Genomic DNA, 21,444 nt, shown 5'->3' on the forward strand with positions numbered 1-21,444 from the left:
GGGAAAGAGAGAAAGACAGACTGGGCAAGAGAAAGAGAGGAGAGAGAGAAAGAGGGATGCAGAGCAAAAAATAAAGAGGGAAAGAGAGACAGACTTTTGTACACCCCTCCCACTATCTGGGATGCTCCAGCCCATCCCTAAATGGGGGACCAATGAAAACAACCCGTTCTGGGCTCATGCACTCCCTCTACCATAGGTAAAGAGGGAGAGAGGGAGGAAGAAAGTTTGTGTGTGTGTGTGTGTGAAAAACAGAAAGAGAGAGAACCGGAGACAAGAGAAGGAGGCACACTGGGTGGAAAGAGAGAGGGAAGAGAGAAGACAGCGAGGAGGAATTTACAACAAGCTAACCCGTGGCAAGTCATTAGTAACTGGACTGAGAGAGAGAGAGAGAGAGAGAGAGAGAGAGAGAGAGAGAGAGAGAGAGACAGGCAGAAAGGGAGAGAGAGAGTTTAGAAATATAGGTATGAGGCTTGACAGAGTGTGAACAACTGACAGTGACAGATAAAAGTGAAATAGACTGAGACAGACAGAGCGGGTGAGGAAGAAAAGTGGAAAAGAGGTAGACTAGGACCAGAAGCTGTCGTCTTTTTAAACACAGATAGACAGACAGACACCATGCTGCCCGTCTTCCTTGTCCTTTACACCGCTGGGGGTGTGTGGGGGTCCAGCCGCATGATGGACGGTTACAGCCGGGGGCAGGAGCGGCCCTCAACCAGAACAGGGGTGGGACTGTGCCCCTCTGCATGCCAGTGCGAGGAGGATGACATCTTTGTACTGGTGGACTGCTCCGAGATGGGACTATCTGCTGTTCCCTCCACCCTGAGCCCACTGACCACCTACCTGTAAGTATAGACTTCTACTGCAGTCATAACACAGTCCTGGAATTCAATTCCATTCTCTTTGATCCTAACACAACTGTATTGTACTGTAGTTACAGCAGTACCACACTATAGCTTGACTAGTAGTACAGAACTCTGAAAGTAGTACAGAACTACAGTGATACTGCACTAGAAATAACACTATAATACAGCTAAAATTCTAGCAGAGTAACACATAATAGTCATTTACTAAACTATCTTACTAGCCCATGACTACGCTCCGTGTTTACCTTAACCTGTAAGTCTACAAGTCATCATCTCCTATCTGGAGTGAATATTTCTCTTTTATCTTCTGATTAACTTTCCCACATGGTATGTGTACCTTCTCTAAGCACGTGTTCACCTCCTGCCTCAAAACTCCGTCTTTAAACTCCCTCGCTCACTCGTAGTTCAGTTTAAATTAATTACATCTTTATTGTCCCTCAAGGACCATTATAAACAGAACAGTGCAAATGCGCGCACACTGTCTAATTGTGAGGTTTGACACAGAAAATTATGCACCTAATGAGCTCTGGTGAATGTGTCAGTGTGTGTGTGTGTTTCTGTGTATGTGAAGTACCTGTGCATTCATCTATGTGCATGTGCATGCCAGAGCTTCAGAGTTCAAAACACTGTCGATTTCACTGATACACAGCATGGCTGAGTATTAACACACCATTGCCAAACGTAGATATCATATCAGTGACATCAATATCACATCAATGTCATGTAAATATGACATTTGAAACATTAAATTAAGATAACCTACAGTTTTCACTGCTTCAACTGAACTTCAGCACATGCAGAACAAATACTGGATTTTGTTTACCCATGACAATCAAAACAGCCAGCTCTGTCCAATTTCAGTGCAGAGATGGAGAGCCAGACATGCTAAGCAGTACAGTTAACTGGCCTGGGTTAACGTTGTGGCTTCAGGATGGGCTGCAGTGTGGAGTTTGGCCACTAGGGGCGCACCAAGCACACCATCAGGCTAATTGTAGTGAAGGCATGTGATTATAGTAAATAGAATGTGTACAGTAGCTTGCGTGCAGGATATTCAAACATATGAAGTATTTTTGTTGTTGTTGTTGATTTCATGGATTCTGATATCAAGAGTTATTCCCTCTTATCAAACAGACACAGATCTATGTCTCAGTATCACACCTACCCCTTCGTTTGTGGAATGCTTGTTGTGACATTTACCCTCCAAAGCATGCACACACAGTAAATACACCCTCACAGCATCTCTCTCTCTCTCTCTCTCTCTCTCTCTCTCTCTCTCTCTCTCTCTCTCTCTCTCTCTCTCTCTCTCTCTCTCTCTCTCTCTCTCTCTCTCTCTCTCTCTCTCTCTCTCTCTCTCTCTCTCTCTCTCTCTCTCTCTCTCTCTCTCTCTCTCTCTCTCATACAAACACACACACACACACACACACACTGTGATCGCTGTCCCATGGATACCTCTTTGGTTGTACCTGTTTTGGTTGTTCAGATCAAACCTGTAACACGTTTGAAAGTCGATGAAACACTGTCCCCTCATTCCTGCTTATTCCCTACTCCAGGAGCTGGGAGGGTGAGAAGATACTGTAAACTCGGAAATTCACACAGTGTGGGAACACTGACAGTGTTCACACACTCACACACATTTAGAGACAAACACAGATACACAGTGGTGAGTGGTGACAGCTCAAACCTCAGTGTACAGCCATGGCCAAAAGTATTGGGAGCGACATACATTTTGTTTTTAAAATGACTGCTAACATAATTTCAGTAAGTCATATCATCACCACAGGGGAAAATGTGAACTAGTTCTAGCCAGGTGAAATCACTGGATTTTAGGAGCAGATTGACTGCTGTAAAAGACGGGACTATTTGCATATATTGAACATTTTTGCCCCAAAAAAGCTTAACAAAAATATAATTGTGCCTTATTGTATTCCAGTATTCTATAGAAACGTGAAAACATTTTCCTTGAATACTTAACCAACAAACTTTGCAAAACACAACATTTGTCATTGCCAAAACACCTTGTGTATCTTTTAGGTTCCAGATTAAACCATTAATCCATAAGCAGGTGAATGTGGTGACAATGCCAGACTCGGGTATCTCCACTGACAGCAACATTCTCTTAAAAACACACACCCATGCATTCAAACACACACTTGCACACACACACACACAAACAGGAGTAATTGTTCACTTCCTCATTACCAACAGTGAAGCCAAGTGAGTGAAGCCTGATTTAGAAACATCCCTCTGTTAAGTAAACAAACAGAAGGACCAACCGCTCACACACACACACACACACATATACACCACACAAACACACACACACAGGGTAAATCAGGATGAAGTATAGATTGTCTGATAGAGCCCTACCTGAATGCTACAGTGACAAACTTTATGGGGCATGCACACTCACAAGCACACACGCACATTGGCACGCGCAGACACACATAAACAGCAGGGTTTCACCCCAGTATAAACCATTAAATCATGAGAGAAACCATCCACCCCGATACAATCTGTGACTCTTGGCCAGCTACCCCACCGAGAAGGCTGTCTTGTTTCCTGTGTAGTCTGGAAATAGCCGTGTGAGTGTGTGTTTGTGTAGAAAACAAGACACGTGCACTGAGAGGTGAGAGTTAAGGAAGACTAGTAGTTTTAAGTAGTATTTGATGTGTTATGTATACTTTATAAGCTTCATTTACTATATGATCATAGTCACAATGACAGCCTTGCAATGTAAGAGTGTATACTGCATGAATATTGTGTGTTGATGTTACTGTCACTGGGAGAAATGATTAAAAAAAATAAACAGACTGAAAAAGAAGGACCCAGAATTTCAATATTCAGTTGTCTAGAAAGTGACAAACTCACTAGAGGATCATAGATAAACTTATAGCTGACTGACTGTCCAACTCCAACACATTGGTAACTGACTGGCCAAATCAGCTGCTGATTCTCATTCCAATTCTGATTGAAAGTTTGTCTCTCTTTCTGAACCTCTAAATATTGAATTTCAGGGTCCTTATTTTGTCATTTCTGCTAGTGACAATATGAATGAAGGTTTACTTTCAGGGCTTTAGATTTTTTTTTAATACAGAATGCACACCTTGACACCACATAATTCCACTCAGGATGCACTTGACAGGAGGCGCTCAGAGCGACTCCTCACAAAGTACTCTGCTGAGATTTATGACAATAATCGTTTCCGTAGGCAACACATGAAATGAGCTGGCCCACAAAAGGCTTTGAAAAGACCTTCGCTTTGATATCAGATTAGAGAGAAAAGATGGAGCCCAAGGGTGTGTGTATGTGTGTTTTAGTGTGTATTGATGTGTGTGTGCTTAAACAGAGAACACAGCCTGTAGCCCTTGTCGTATCCTGTTTAATTCCTACCTGTGCAAGACAGCTCCCCTCTTTAAAAAACCAAGATGCATTACAATAGCCTCGCAGCTGGCTTTTCTGACCTATGGCTGGTTTCTAACATTATAAGCATCTGTTGCTCTAGCTAGTCCTAACATAATCGATTTCTTCTTTTGAATTTTTAAAATGATTATATTGTGGCTTTTTTTCATGACTACAAAGTGTGTGGGCAATCTGTATACGAGTGATGGGAACCTTTCCTTATTTATGTTAGAAAGGACTTGACATTGTGTTCATGATAAGACTTCGGGTGTGTGGGAGGATAGAAAATGGGCCTCTCTATAAAGAGGTGTGGAGAGCTGTCAGTCAGCAAAATCAACTGTGTGCATCTGTGTCTGTTTGCATGTGTGCTGTATGTTACTGGGCTGAATTATTTTAAGTATATGGGTATGTGTGTTACAGGTCTAGGCTAACTCTGTGTGTGTGTGCTTGCAGTGATTAGGTGTGTGTGGTAGTGGTTAGCGTGGCCTTAACCTCACGGTAAATTGGCCAGGGGGAGGAAACCACAGGTAGCGTATTACCAGATAGAGAAAAGCCAAAGAGTGTGTGTGTGTGTGTGTGGGGGGGGGGCTTCCAGACCACCCAGATTGCGGAGGGAGAAATGGTATAGGCAGCTTGATCTACACCTAGTGCCATTGAGAAACAGAGAGAGGGGGAAAGTGACAGAAGTGAGGACAAATTAATAGAAAGATGGCTTTTATGAAAAAAAAACATGGGTGGGAATACATGCACAATCAAATACACACACACATAAACAGCATCCGGACATCAGACCTCTGTGTGACTTCGAAAGATTTGCCTGCGTGTCATTTACCCATTATGTTGGTGGAACGATTCCTATCATGGGTAACCTAGATCCCACTGTAAACATCTGACATGTGAAAAAGGACCGTGGGGGGGGGGGGGGGGGGGTGTAGAGAGAGAGGAAGAGAAAGAGAAAGGAAGAGTAAGGGAGGGAGGGAAGAAAGGAGGAAAGACATGGCCAGAAAAAAGAGAACAAGGCCAGAAAGTGGAGATAGAGAGGCTGTCTGAACCGTGTGTATGGGTTTTTGTGTCCTGTTGTGAATCTGTGTTTGTGTGTGAGAGAGAGTGAGTGTTCTGGGGTTAGGGTTCTGAAATGGGAGAGGGGGGGTCTAACATCAGCCATCAGTCCCAAATATCAACGTCCTGGCTCCAAACAGCTATAGCAGCTCCTCTCCTCTTCCCCACTCCTCCCTGCCCTCTGTCCATTCCTCTTTAAGACACCCTACCTTCTTCCCAGCGTTTCCCAATCACCCCGTTGACAACCAAAGCCACTCCGACAGCAATGGCCACCTAGTCTCCTCCAGCTGGAGCTCCTACAGCGTAAATAACGCTGATTAAATGAGCACACCGTTCAGCTCAGGAACATAAATGCTGTCAATTGCAGGGTGGGGGGTTGGGGAGGTTGGCAGGTATTTCTGGCTCGGAGCCAGAAAATTGTCCATGGAGATCAGTGCTGAGAGAAACACACCTGTAATTACAGAGACTAAGTAGGAAAGAGAGAAATTCTCTGTCATTTATTCATGTCATGTGTTTAATCTCAATGTTCACGCCATTAAAACCTAATGAATTGAATTGAGCTGAGATGAGAAAGCTAAACCCTTTAAATCCCCTGACAGCAGATTTCTTCATCTTCTAAATTGTAGTATAGGAGATTGATCCTGGAGACCATGAAGGATCGATCTCATTTCTGTGCCCCCAAATGTATGCATCCAAATCTGGTCTAATCTGTGGACATCTAAAGCACTCTGTGACATTGCCAACAGGGCTATACAAATAAATTGGACTTGATTTTTATCCTAAATCTGACAACATGGACCCAAGCTCACCAGTTTTTCCCCACTCCCCCACTGCACTTTGACAACACACACCCACACAGGCACAAAGAAGCTTCAAACCTTCCAACCCCCAATAGCCAGATATTTCTGAGGGGTGGGGGTGTGTACTCGGATGGTTTGCGGTTTCCTGAAACCGACCTGGGAGTCTTTTTATACGACGCTCAGGGACAGCTGCTAGGTAAGGGTGGACGAGCGACAATAGTGACAATGGCTAGTCCCACCGGAGAGGGGGAGAGGGAGACAGAGAGAGACAGAGAGTGGGAAAGAGAGGGGCAGAGTGAGAGAGATGGAGAGAAAGAAAGCTGGAAGGGAGAGAGAGAGAGTTGGAAGGGGGGTAGGGATAGAGAGGATGAAAGAAAGGGAAAGTAGACACAAAGACCATAGTGTGCTACTGCATATCCTGTCCCTTAGAAAAGAGAAATCACAACGTGCAATCTGTGTGGGAGGGTTTGTGAGTATGTATGTGACTGTGTGTGTGTGTGTGTGTGTATATGTACAGTATATGAAGGTTTTTAGATTAGTGTCTATGAGTGTCTCTCATAGACACTTATTATTATAAGTGTATTAGCGTGTATTAATATTATTATAATTAGAGTGTGTATTTAAGTCTTTAAATACCATTTTGACCGTAAATGTCTGTGCTTGTTTATGTAGGTGTGAGCCAGCAGCACATAATACTCCAAGAATAAACGCTCAAATAAACAACGAAGCAATGAAGAGAGTATTGAGGCAGTTTCAAAGCAGATGTGTGTCTGGGGAGTACAATGCGTGTGACACATGATGACATGGGTGTGTGTGGAATGTGCAGGGTGTGACGTGTGTGTGTGATGAGCCGAGTGGGTTGGTGCCACTGGGCAAGAGAATGCCGTGTGGCTCACATGACCCGGATTCCGCTTCTGCCCTGTCCCATCCCTGGGAATCCATGGGAATGTGTGTGTGTGTGTGTGTGTGTGTATGTGTGTGTACACACCAGTTCACTCTCCATCTCTCTACAAAGATTGCATTGTCCGGTCATGGCCTAAGTGTCCCTCCCTGCCTCAGAGTGTGTACGTGTGTGCATATCTGTATTTTAAAGTTTTTCATTATTGATTTAACAACATCTAGACATGAATATTTGATTTTTAATTGCTCTAGTAGTAAGGCATTGCTAACTTACCCTAACTGGGTGTGAAGTCTATCTCTTTCTCTATGTGTGCATGTGTGTGTGTGTTTCTTTGATCCTGCGCCAGGCTTGGTGAGTAAATCGGTTAATATGGGGTCAGCAGTGTGTAGGTGATGAGTCTGAGCTAATGATACTTAATGCCTTCTCCAATTGATGCACACACACACACACATACACACAGCAGCACATCCCTACAGGTACACTGAGTCTCCACTATGCACACAGACGCAGACACACAGGTAATAATACTTAATGCCCTACCCAATCCTCCTCCCTACCATCAAAGACTCTGTATGTACAGTACAGCTATTCTAACAGGGATTAGACCCACTGAATAGTCTGCTGGAACAAAGCAGTGATCACACACAAACTTGCGCAGACACACTCAAAGCTACCATCACTACCAAGCTACCAGCTACAGTTTTCTTTTAAATCAAGAGAGATAGACAGAGCAGAAGGGTTTGAACAAACTACAGGTGGCATCTTTTAAACCCAAAGGCCTAACAGCACATTCACACTCATCAGCATCTATGATCACTACAAGGCTCTGAGGGAGAAAGTTGATTCTACAGGTGGTTATTGGATCAGCAGGCTGTGCCACTGTAGAGAGTCTGGGGTTGAAGCCCCCAGCCTGAGATCACTTTTATATCTGGAGTGAAGGAGCTATTGTAAATCTGGGAGACTTTAACTAGCTTTTACTATCATGGCAGCTGGCCAACCTCTAATCCTTCTTATTCAGGTCGACCAGTTTCACATGTGTTCCGTGTTACTGGATATGGTTCCCTTGAGGCACTGATCTCGGGTAAGTTGTGGGATATCTACGGTCATTTCTAGGTGGTGTTTAAGGGTTGGGTAAACTGCTTCTGGGTCTGTTTGACAGAGAACCCTCCCAGGAAGAAGGAATCTAGTTTGACAGGTGTCTGTGGACCCCTTCCCTCCTCATCATTTGCATCGATTTCTGCTATTTCTGCTGGTTTCCATTTCTAGCTGACCTGCAGAGGGGGAAATGGGTATAATATAAAATCTGTCTGAATATTTGACCAGGAAACAATACAATTCCTATCTACATTACATTTAGTCGACGCTCTTATCCAGAGCGACTTACAGTAAGTACAGGTACATTCCCCCATGGCAAGTAGGGTGAAGTGCCTTGCCCACACAACGTCATTTGGCACTGCCGGGAATCGAACCAGTGACCTTCTGATTACTACCCCGATTCTCTAACCGCTCAGCCACCTGACTCCCTATCTTGACTACAGTCGACTCAGTAAGCATGTTACAGTGATTTATAAATATTTGAGGATCATTGTATTTTAAAATGTTATAGTGGAGAAAGGCCAACAAGTGTGCAGGCACAACTTCAAATGTGAAGCTGCAGTAAATATATTTTCTGAGCATGGAATTGGGCATTTTGGGCCCAGAAAACACTAAAAACTCCCAAAAGATTTTTGGAACTTTTATTTCCAGCTTTTATTTAAATTTCTTATATACTAGTGTAATAATTGGACCAATACGCTGTTCCTATTGGTCCAGAAGACGTTCTCAAAAGTTAATAATACCGTTTATATACCTCCCGAATGTTCGCAGAGGTAAATAAATGGTTTTATGGACCTAGCAACAAGCGGTTGCCTTGGAGATGTAGCCATTGACCTTAACAACGTAGCATCTGCTCGGCAACAAAGTAGCCTAAGTTGCCTAAAAAAAACCTAAAACAACCAAATATGGTTTCTGCACAGGTCCGCAAACGCCCCGCAATCGCTTCGCGTTTTAAAAAAGTATCTGAAGCAGACAGAAGACGAATTGATGTTGCCTTGGAGGTGTAGTGACGTCACCAGTGCAAGTGCAGCTGATTGCTCTGACAATATGGCGTCTGCTCCAGATTCGACCTGTTTGATTTGTGATCTTCCCACGTATTGTTGTAGTATATAAGAAACCAAATGTTTACTCCTCGACAGGTCAGCAAACGCTTTGTCGCCTCGATTTGTTAAAACGATTTGTTTGTAAACCTCGACCTACGGTCTCGGTTAACAAACGTTTTAACAAATCTCGGTTTACAAAGGTGTTTGCAGACCTGTCGAGGAGTAAACATTTGCTGTTTGCGCCATTTAATGTTACATGTACTCTAAAATGAAAGCAAAGAACAAACAACCAACTGGTCATGGAAATTATTTAGTTTTCTAAAAATGTTCTCATCAAAGTTTCCACCTTTTGCAGATATACCTGCAAAACACTTGTGGCATTCTTGACATCATGGAAATCTGATATTGATTGGATTGATTCTTTCCAAAACTGCAGGTTTTGGAAAGACTGCACGTACAAAGACCTTGGGTAATGAACCAAATATTTAACATTTTGAATAATCTGTCCATAATTACTTTCAGTTTTCAGTAGTCCACATAGCAAATATCAGTGTTAACACCAGGGGCCCTATTTTAACGATCTGAAACGCAAGTATCAAAACGCAAAGAGCAAGTAACTTTGTGGGCGGGACTCCGGCGCTGTTGCTATTATACCGGCGGGATAAATTACTTTGCGCCTGGCGCAAATCTAAAATGGGTTGGTCTTAAGTAGCTACATTACTGCGGTTCACAGCCGAGGAGAGCGACGTTCTCGTCAGGCCCGTAAAAGATAAAGTGACATTGTTTGGGAAAGGCAGAGCAGTTTTCTCATTGCACTAAGTTGCCCACTCATGCTGCTCATTCAAATTCTTAGTCTTATTTTTATATATATTTAATTTTTTTAATTGTTAAATTTTTCAATTGTTTAGTTCTTAGAATTAGTTTAACCATTGTACTTTTTTACTTAATTTAAGACCCGTATATGTTTATTGTTTGCACCTTCCTGCCACAGTAAATTCCGTGTTTGTGTAACATACATGGCGAATAAACCAAATTCTGATTTTGATTGGGATGGGAGAAGAAACCCACCCAAATTAGCTTCGGTTAAACAGGTGTGGGAGGAAATTTCCACAATTGTTACAAATCAAGTTCACATACATTGAGATTTCTCGTGAAAATCTTTTTATAATCATTGAAGAAATGTAACACGCCATAAATCAAAACAATGTAACGTAGCTTCGCAGGAAGAAGACCCTGGCCTCGCCAGCAGTGCGCATTGGCCAAGCTTGCGCCTTTAAAATAGCATCTGAATAATATGGCATTGACTTTAGACTACGATTTTCCTGGTCTGTGGCGGAATTGTTTTTCGGACACTGCAAAATAGCACCAGGGAACGTTTGCGCCGGAACACGCCTCCTTTTTTCGCTGAACCGCCCCCGGGGGTGCAAGGTAATTTTGATTTGATTTGATTTGGAGGGAAAAGTCCACTTTGCGTCGAGTGCAAACTAGGAATGATTCTTGCGTCGTTGACAAAGTCAATTGCGCTGGGTGCAAGATAGGGCCCCAGGAGTGTTTATGTACTGTAAGTCCATCTAATGAGAGTGGACTTATTGAAGTTTGCTATGCACCTACATTTTTCATTTACATTTATGTATTTAGCAAAAGTTTTTATCCAAAGCTACTTACAAGAAAGAGCTTTACAAAAAGTGCATAGGTCAATGATCATAAACAACGAGATAGCCCCAAAAACATTGCGAGTAGCCAAAACATGAAGCATACATTGTGAAAAGCAAATAAGTGCCAATGGGTAGAACCAGAAGAGCATGTAGTTAAACAAATTTACAATTAAACAACATGATCCTCGAAAGTGCTAGAGTGTACCTGGAGGAAAGCAAGCAACAATAATATAATTCACAGGGAGTACAAGTAGTTAAATCAGTTACAACTAACCATCAAGTGTAACAAGTCCCTCAATAAGTGTCATTGTGTTCCCGGAGGACATCTGAGCACTTGCTGTTTTTTTGAGGCCCAAGCAAGGCTCTTTTTGTTATTTATCCATCTTAGCTATGCTGCTATAGCTATATGTAGCTACATTTCTTACTGCCACTCAAACCTGCAGCTCGAAGTCTTCTCTTCACAATAAAAACGGGAACTTGCTTGCTCAGACCAGTGTTGAGTTGTGCTTGAAGCTGTTGTCCTGAGGCGCTCATTATGTAGGCTGTTGACTCTCCAGAAACTCATGTCTTCTGTCCTGGGTCTGCCAGAACTCCAGTCATGGGGTCCTCCATTTTCCAAATGCCGTATTATGGTGTAGGAAACTGTGCTCACTGACACCTTGGTTTTCTGTGCAATTTCAAAAGGAAGGATATACACTTTTGAGAGGTGTGATCTGTCTTGTCTAGTAATGCTTCAAAGGGTGTAGTAGTAAAACAAATCAACAAGGTACTGGTACTGATAGATCCAATTTACCTCCATTGCTGCTAAACAGCTGCAAGTTGTAAACCCATTACTTGAACTACTTAATTTCAATGAAAACTGGAAAGATCTTGGTGTTTTAAAACTTTTGTCCAGTAGTGTATATGTTATCCTTTTTCAGTTATATAGATGTTATATTTAGTAAGTTTTATAGAATACAACTAATATTTAGTAAGATGGATATGATATATAAGAACAAATAGTAAGTTATAGTGAAATGTACATAACTGTTACTACATGTATGCATGTCACTACAGTACATGTACATTGGTTGTTCATGTGTTGTCATTGCTGTTTATGTTATTTACATTGTCGTTGTTTCTATGTTTATATTGTTTACATGTTTATAGGTTGTTTACAAGTTTATTTGTTCATATTTTTTACATTACAATATATGTCAATTGGTTTTCATTATTTATTGATTAATGTATTATCTCTATCTCAGGCCTGTCACTCTTGCTGCAATGCCTAAAATTCCCTACCTGTGGATTAATAAAGCGGTATCTTATCTTATTAGAAGGTTTGTCCTCATTGAGACATTTTGTCCAATCCCAACTATGTGGTGTGTCCGCATGTGTCAGAGACAGAGGGACGTTGTGTGTAGCCCCAAGTGTCTCTTACTGTTGAAGGGCTCAAGTGGTTGACCTTTCATATTTCCCTCTTCCATCTCATGACAGTGTGAGTGTGTGGGAGGACAAGGGGGCGGACATATATGTACAGCAACCTTGCTGTGTACTGTATGTGTGTGAGCATGTGCGTATGAGAAGTGTTTATACATTCTTGTTTGTATTTGCATGCCTTCTTTTGCGTGTTGTGTGTACAACTGTGTATGCAAGTGTTTATACATTAGTGTCTGCGTGTGTGTCTGTGTGTGTGTGACTCCACATGAATGAGTCCCAGAAGGAATGAAGATGTTTCCCATGACATTGTCTCAGACTAAACAGGCGCTCTTCCCCTCCCAGACATCCGCCTGTCATTCTCTCCTCAACCACATTAGGAAAACACACACTCACACTCACAAAACACAGGAACACAAAAACACAGACGTGTCTCTCCTCATCTCTCTTTACCTACTGCTTTTTCCCTTCCTCTCTGTCTCTTTCCTTCCTTTGTGGCTTTGCCCCCTCTGTGACTCTCCCTGTCCAGGTGAAAGACCTCTCGCTCTCCCTCTCTTTGTGGCAATGAAAGAGAAGAAGAAAGAATAAGGGAGGGAGAGAGAGATAAAGAGAAGAAAGGCCCAGAACCCCTCCCAGGAAGTCTGGGAGTGTGTGAGAGAGAATAGTCAAGAGAGGTATTGTATTCTCCTTCCTGAGACATTGTGTGTATGTGAATTATGTGTGTGTGTGTGAGTGTGTGTGTTTGCGTGCGTGCGTGCATGTGTGCTGTTATGTTTGGGAGAAGGAGTTAAATACTGAAATAGTCTATTCACAGGCAAGCAAACACATTTTCAGACCTCACACACACGTGCATCCCCAGACACACTCTGACATCTACACACACCACACCACACACACACACACTCACTTCTCTGATGCACTGGCTGTAACATTGGCTACCAGAATCGTTGTGTGGAATCATCTTGGCCTTGCAAGCATAGCTCTCTTAAGCTGGAGACTTTACTGCAGCTGGGAGAGGCAGGTCAGGGTGTGGCCCTCCTGATATTTTGGTCCCCAGGGAAGACCAAGCTTAGCGTCTTCTAAGTTTCATTATGGAAGACAGCATTAGTAATGTTCTGTTTAGGAAAGGACAGCTTCAAAGGGCTCAGAGTTTACCTTGTATTGTTCGCTGTGTATCAGGTAAGTCAGCACCAGAGCTGGAGAGTGGGAGGACGGAGAGAGTGAGAATGAGGAAGGGTGGGAGGGACAGAGAGAGAGAGGGAGATTGGAGGAAGGAGATAGAAAGAGAGGAAGACAGAAGGAGGGAGGGAGAAAGATCTGAGGCTTCAGTGTTCTTGCAGTCGATGAATGTGTGTGTGTGCAGTGTGTGCATTTTAGAGAACATACCTATAGGTGCTGAGGGAGAGAGAGGATACATAAGAGTGTGAGAGACAGTATGTGAAAGAAAGGGTGAGAGAGTGAGAAACAGTGTGTGTGTGTGTGTGTGTGTGTTTGTTTGTTTGTGTGTGACAGTCCCAAGGCAGGACAGAAGCTATGAAATGTGTCCTCTTCTCAGCTGTCCTGACAATGTAATGTAATGCGATGTCGCACAAACACACACAGTGATGCTGCCCCCACTGCTGTTTGTGTGTATGTATGTGTGTGTGCTTGTGTGCGTGTGTGTGTGTGTGAGGGAGGTACAGTATAGGTGATGTGGTTAGTTTTTTTGCCACACCCTATCACTAGAAGTCAAGTCCATTCAGATTCAACTACAATGGGGATGGGGGCACACTCACACCAGTATACTCTGCAATTGTGCCTTCCTTCATGATTGTGTTGTTCCCCCTCACCATGGAAACAATTTTAGAGTCAAATATCACACAAAAACACAACCTGACTGACTACAGTACCTGACACACACATACACACACACACTACCTGACTCACATTTCAGAGAAGACCCAAGCCTTCATGCATCGTTCAGTGTCTGCACACAAAAACACAAAACAAAAAGCAAAAAACTAAACAAATACTGTGCAATGTGCCTGACTACAATCACAAAGCCTTATGATGCTGTCATCTGTACTATGTTCCAGACACAGAGATAATAGCTGTAGTCATCATTGTGGTTCCAGTCCTATGAGGCCAATATAGCAGTGTGGAAGGATAGCTAGCCAGGCAGGGGGATGAAAGCATACCTGTGTTGGAGGAAATCACTGAAATAGCCATGGGCCTAAGGAGGTGGCACCTGATCTCTGTGTGTATGTATGTGTGTGTGTGTGTATGATGGTGTCTGTTCTGGTGGGCTGCCCTGACACGCCCCTCTTCCTTTTCAATTCTTCCCTGCAGCGTCAACCCACGTTGCTGCCCCCTTGTGCACACACACACACATATACACGTACGTAAAAGACATGCAAGCACATGAATATCTTAAATGACTCCCAGAGATTACTGGTGTGTTTGCAAACCACTTAGCAGAGGTTTGGAGAAAGGCCATGGACGACAGAAAGAAAGGACTGAAAGAAAGAACAGCAGACAAACATGACAAAATTAAAACAGAAAGGGGCAGAGCAGACTGTGTACGTTGAGGGATGAACATGGCTCTTAGGTTTAGCTGTAATAGAGAAAGACAGAGAGAGAGAGACTGTGTGTATGAGTTTTGCGTGCACAGTGAGTGTGTTCTCCCTCGACCTGTGGACAGAACCTTTAGCTCATCAGTCAACATCTGTCCAAGGCAGCAGAGAGATCTGAGGGGACTGGTGTGTGTGTGTGTGATGATTACAGGTCTGGTGTCACAGCAAGGACAGTGGGGCTATTCAGATGAACATGGTGATACTGCGATGGCAGAGATATCATGTCTTAGCTCTCATGTTTTCTCCCCAAAAAACACGTAGCTAAAGTCTTGCAGTATAAGATGTAGGTTGTATTCAACTTTTTGGGGCCTTTATTTATAGAGATGTTGGAGAGCGAGACAGGAAAACAGTGAGAGAAAGAGGGGAAGACATGCAGGGAATGGCCCCAGTCGGAATAAAACTTGGTTTCTTATATCAAGGCCTCAGTCCTCATGGTGTGCTGCATTACCAGGTGAGCCACCCCAGGTTGTGTGAAACTTGAAAAGCATTATGGGCCCTATTTTAACGATCTGAAACGCTAGTATCAAAGCGCAAGTAACTTTCTTGGCGGGACTCCGGTGTGGTTGCTATTTTGCCGGCGGGATAAATGACTTTGCGCCTGGCGCAAATCTAAAATGGGTTGGTCCGAAGTAGCTACTTTACTAATGGGTGTGGTTTGGGCGTAACGTGCAATAAACCAATCAGAGCGTCATCTCACATTCCCTTTAAGAGCAGCGCTTGTTCCATGGGGGATTGCTATTATAACGGCGGATTTGCCAGATGCACGCCAGGAGCGGTTCACAGCCGAGGAGACCGACGTTCTAGTCAGGGCCGTAACAAATAGAGAAGTGACATTTTATGGGAAAGGCAGAGCAGTTTTCTCATTGCACTAAATTGCCCGCTCATGCTGCTCATTGGTGGCCAAGCCGTGAAGCGGCGAAGCCACCTTAAGTGTTTCTACGTATTCTTATTATTAGGGGCCACCTATTGTTTTTGTTAGTTTTATTATTATTATTATTATGCATAGCGATTGGTGCAAAGTTTTGAAATTTGACACACTGATTTGGAACGGTCTCCTGATTATTGTCACCAAGTTTCATGTCGATCCCTGAAGCACTATAGCGCCACCAAGGCGTCAAAGTTGGAGGTGTGTTTACGCCCATAACTTTTGAACCATGAGACCGTTTTTCTTAAGTGAGGTTTCATCGGATTCCTTAGACGCAGACGATTCAACTGAACCCTATGGCGTCATTGTCGTCCCGAAGGTTTTTCCGTCATTTGTATTTTAAGAAATGCCAACTTTTTCAAACTCCTCCTAGGCCATTACTCCGATTTTCATAAAAATTGTAAGAGATCATCTTCAGACCATGCCGACAAAAGTTAGCAAATGGTAGCGATAAGTCAAACCGTTCATGAGTTACACGCAAACGATTTTGACAAAGAGCACGCCATAGCGGAAGTGAGGCCTTGTCTCTGCGACGGTTTACCGTATGGAGACGAAACTTTGGAAATGTCATCGGGAGCATGTCATCTAATCATCTTCCTACCACAATCACCTTGATATGTCAAAATATGACTGAATTACAGCTGTTTATACTTGGGTCAAATCTGACAAAGCTCGTCACGGGAGAAACGGCTTCCTTTTTTTTATAAAGTAACCGAACACAGCATTTCCCAGCAGTGAGAATAGCTCTCTGGGATAAGATGGGCTCTTTGAAACGTAAGGTCCTAGGATTGAATCTCTTCAAGTATATCGTGACACCGCAGCTATATTTCAAATTCTTATTCTTATCTTTATATATATTTTATTTTTTCAATTGTTATATTTTTAACTTGTTAAGTTCTTAGAATTTGTTTAACTATTGTACTTTTTTACTTGATTTAAGACCCGTATATGTTTATTGTTTGCACCTTCCTGCCACAGTAAATTCCGTGTTATGGTAACATAGGCAATGGCGAATAAACCGAATTCTGATTCTGATGGAGATGGGAGAAGAAACCCACCCAAATTAGCTTCGGTTAAACAGGCTTGGGAGGAAATTGCCACAATTGTTACAAATCAAGTTCACATACATTGAGATTTCTCATGAAAATCTTTTTATAATCATTGAAGAAATGTAACACGCCATAAATCAAAACAATGTAACATAGCTTCGCCGAAAGAAGACCAAAATGCAAAGTCATTTCCTAATTTACCGACGTGCATCTGTGGAGGGAAAAGTCCGCTTTGCGTCGAGTGCAAACTAGCAATGATACGTCGTTGACAAAGTCAATTGCGCTGGGTGCCAGATAGGGCCCAAAGACACAAACACATAACATACACACACACACACCAGAGATGCCTATAAAAAGAAGATAAACCTCAAACTCTGAATGTGGAAGTTTCAGCCATTGTATCACCCACTAATGTTATTTTTTTTAAATTTTATTCTGGCGTTTATTTGCGCCGAAAATACCTCCCTTCACCACAAAGGCCCCTGACGCAATCCACATGTGGTGCTCATCAATCATAATTATAATCTTTTAAGAAAGCCACAGCTGTTATTTGATTTTAAAAACAAGGCCTGCGTCACCCTGCTCTCCAACAATATGTCAGGTTTTCAGTGGAGGCCTTGGGACAGCAGATCCAGGAATCTCTCTCTCTCTCTCTCTCTCTCTCTCTCTCTCTCTCTCTCTCTCTCTCTCTCTCTCTCTCTCTCTCTCTCTCTCTCTCTCTCTCTCTCTCTCTCTCTCTCTCTCTCTCTCTCTCTCTCTCTCTCTCTCTCTCTCTCTCTCTCTCTCTCTCTCTCTCTGTACACACATCCGATCTGTGCTTCAACGTTTCCCCTCCATGACTCACTCCTGCCGTTTTTATTTTTAAACACTTTCTCCACGTGTTTATTCTGTCTGAACGCAGCCTTGCCGCAGACGACCTGACCGAAAGCCTGTTTCTGACACTTCAGTCAGAAACCCAGACCAGGAGGACTTAAACATTGACAGGCTATTCACACGTTCTCCACATCTCTCAAGAGTGTGTGTGAGAGGGCTGTGTCAGACCCTGTGTGTGAGTGGGGTGTGTTTGAGATCAACTTGTGTGTGTGTGTTAGGGCTACATGTGCAAAGTCACCCAATCAGCTGGTGTTCCTGTGTACACACCTTTCATCCCAATTAGCACGTCAGCCAATTGGCATCATCAGTACACCCGAGTCCACTCTCATCCGTTTGAGACTTAAGCATAAACATATGCCTGCAAATCAAAACTGACATCATGCAGGGCTAGCTTATCAAGCCTGTTCATGGGAACCTCCCCAAACATCCAGCCAGCCAGCGTCTACAACAGCAAACCGGGCAAGTTCTGTAGGTGTCTGGGGTCACCCTATTCCCCTCAGAGGGCCTGACAAACCAACAAACATCACTGTGTCAAAACTCCCAGCAGGGAAGGGTTCCTGAGAGCTGCGTTTACGTTTGCTATCCCGGTGGTCCAGCTTTCTGAGCTACGGCTCGTCAGACACAAACACACGGGGGATCGCGTTCGCTCACAGGCTCACACGTCACAACACGGAAAACACGGGGAACACAAACGCCAATGCGTTACATCACACAATACTCAAGTTTAGGAAAACAGCAACACACAAGCAGCTACAAACACACACGCACGCACATACACTGGTGATTCAGAATACAACCCACACTTTGTGAGGATGTGTGGAGCTAATCCCCAAGAAGAGCAACAATAAGAGAGGGGTGAGGTAACATGCTCTTGCTCTTTCTCCTCGCTGTGTCTGTGAGAGATGACCTGACATGACTGAGACCATGAGGTCAGATCATGTGTTTTCAAACAGGCATTACTATCACCAGTGTTGTGTATGTGTTTATGTATGTGTGTATCTGTGTGTGTGCAAGCTTTACCTCAACCTCTTCAACCAAAAAGCAGCTGAATCAACAACCCTCTCACGTCAGTGTGTGTGTCTTTATTGCAGCTCTCTATTAAAGAGAGAGGGGTTGTGAAAGAGACAGAGAGGTTGTGGAAAAGAGAGGTTGCAAGAGAGTGGTTGAGTAAAAGAGAGAGAGATTGAGGGTTTGATCAGAGGAGAAGGTAGGGAAACATCTGGAAAAGAAAAAGGAGCAGGGACCAAGGAGGTTATTGCAGCTGCCCAACAATGATTCATTGGTTAATGTTCTCCCTGCTTCCATCCCTCTCTCCCTTCTCTATTGACCCTTCTTACCTATCCTCCTCCCTCATTCTCTTCTCTCTATCTCTCTCTCACACACAAACTTGGTTGTCTTTTCATTCATGAAAATGTAAAAGAAACCTGTCACTCTCTACTCTCTCACATAATTGCTTGTTATGTAATCAAAGTACATGCACTTAAAGCTTTCTCTCTCTCTCCCTCTCTTTCAGTGACCTGAGCATGAACAACATCAGTGAAATTCAGCCCAGAGCCTTCCACAGACTGCACCTGCTAACCGAACTGTGAGTCGCAACACTCGCTCACACAAAATTACCATAATTGATATGTGACAAGAAGTTGTGTGAGACACAAGCAGCAATATTGCTAGCCAGAGAAAATGCAGAGGAAGAGGAGGACAGGAAGGATAGGTGATCTCATAATTCTTGTCAAGTAAGGTTTAACACGTTGAATTTTTCATTTCTCTTAACCCTGTCTTAACTGGACTACCGTATACACCACCGGTGAAAGGTTTTAGAACACCTCCATTTTTCCAGTTTGAATGTGCCAACATGTTATAAAACTAAAGCATTTTAGTCAAGACACTCACATATTGATTAGCCATTTATTGCAATGGAAATACATTTATCTTTGACGGAGTCATTCTATCCAAGGGTCAGGCTCTCAGGAGGAGCAATTTACTGAGGGATGGTTGGTAATGCAGATTATGGCTACTTTTTGTAACAGTAAAATATATTTTACAGATAAATATTCAGTGAAGTCACTGTCAGAGTTTGCATTGCATTGTTCTGTAGCTGATGCAGATAGACAGTATAGAGGAGCTGGGGATGGTGGAAGGTGGCTGCAATTGCCATATAGCAACACATAGCAACACATGATGTGTGAGCATGTGTCCATGTCTGTGAATGCATACAGTATTTATGTCCACTAAAGGGGAAGGCCCAGACCTTCAATTAGAAACATGCAGTGATTGCGAAACTGACGTCAACAGATGACATGACATGCTGCACCAGTGCCATGCCTAAATAGCTTTGCCAATTTAACAAATAAACAATTGGAGCTGAAAAGAAATGAAATCGTTTTTTCCCCACTCATTTACTTAGCGTAGCTTTTTGCAGATGTTACAGCCAAACACACTTATGCATGGCAAGGTGTATATAAAACCATCTGAAACTTTATCTGCATTTTAAATGAAGGAAAGTCCTACACTTCTACGGGTTGTAATGGTCTCACCATATTTCTTCTAGAGTACAGTACAATACTGTCCCAAAACATTTAGTTTGGTCTGTCAGTAATCAACAAAAGTTGCAACACCTGTAGGAATTGTAAAACTTTTAAGGCTTAATTGACTTCCATTGCTGGAGAAAAGCAGTACGATGTGAATCCATTACTTGATCCCTGAAAATGCCTTTTTGTATAACTTAAATTGTCAGTTTTTGGTAACTGAAACTTTTACTTTTTATTTCATTTTTACTACTGGTATTTTACTGCTTGACATTGAATTTCAGGTTATTCACAGACCTTTCTCAAAAAAAAAATGTGTACAACCTATGTGAACACATTCTTAGTGTATATACTGTATAATCACACAACCACTTGCAAGAATGCAACACATACACACACAATGTGGACATTTACATAAATACACCCCTTTCAGCCATTTTGTATTGCATTTCTTATTCTATTTCACCCTATATAAAGACACATCTGCCCACACAACTTCCATCCATGCTGTTTCCCTCTCTCCCAGCGCAGGTCATGCCAAGGCAGAAATGCTGCAGCGGCCGCATGAGGTTTAGATGTAGTCCAAAAACATGCCTCCCACAATTGACACATTTTAACCACAGTACTCTTTTCAAACTTTCCCCAAGATGGCTGAAAAGCCACAGATATTGTAACTCTTCTTGAGTTGATCTCTTTCCAGAGTCTCAGTCAATGCACAATTAACAATAGTCATGTGGACAACTGGACTACGGCAGAGCTCATGTTCAGCTCTTTGCGAGAATAGCCTATGGCAGTATAGCAGCCGACTTTCTGGTCCCATTAAAATACACAACATGCACAATCAGGGTGACCAACAAGATTATATTAACTGATAAACAATAACATTACAAACATCTAACTGAACAAACACAACAACTGAAATCCCTCGCACGACTGTTGTAACCGCACTATTTTCCACAAGTCTTTGCCTATTTGACATACCGCACTGCATGCTGGGTACCCAAGGGGCACTGACGCTGACTATCTGTGCTCCGACTGTGTGATTTGAGTATTAGCTTTGGTCAGCTTTGGGACAAAGGTTAAGAAACGATTGACATTTCAAGGTGAAATAGCGCATGGTATATCAGAATGATGTCATCCTGTTTAACTAAACAAATAATCAAAATTATGACAGACCAAAGAGTGTGGCTGGATTTGAACCTGTGACCTTGCTCCTTGCAGTGCACCAT

General features: G+C 42.9%; 1 protein-coding gene across 1 annotated transcript in view; it reads left to right on the forward strand.

Moving 5' to 3' along the window:
* The first annotated feature begins 258 nt into the window (after positions 1 to 258).
* The window catches only part of LOC134018370 (leucine-rich repeat-containing G-protein coupled receptor 6), a 68,243-nt gene continuing 47,057 nt past the window's right edge, over positions 259 to 21,444 (forward strand). Inside the window, exons 1-2 of the mRNA XM_062458281.1 lie at positions 259 to 842; positions 19,204 to 19,275. Of these exons, the coding sequence (XP_062314265.1) occupies positions 616 to 842; positions 19,204 to 19,275 (299 nt within the window). The 5' untranslated portion in view covers positions 259 to 615. The remainder of the gene's footprint in view (positions 843 to 19,203; positions 19,276 to 21,444) is intronic.

This window comes from Osmerus eperlanus, chromosome 4 (genome assembly GCF_963692335.1).
Source record: "Osmerus eperlanus chromosome 4, fOsmEpe2.1, whole genome shotgun sequence".
Taxonomy (NCBI): domain Eukaryota; kingdom Metazoa; phylum Chordata; class Actinopteri; order Osmeriformes; family Osmeridae; genus Osmerus; species Osmerus eperlanus.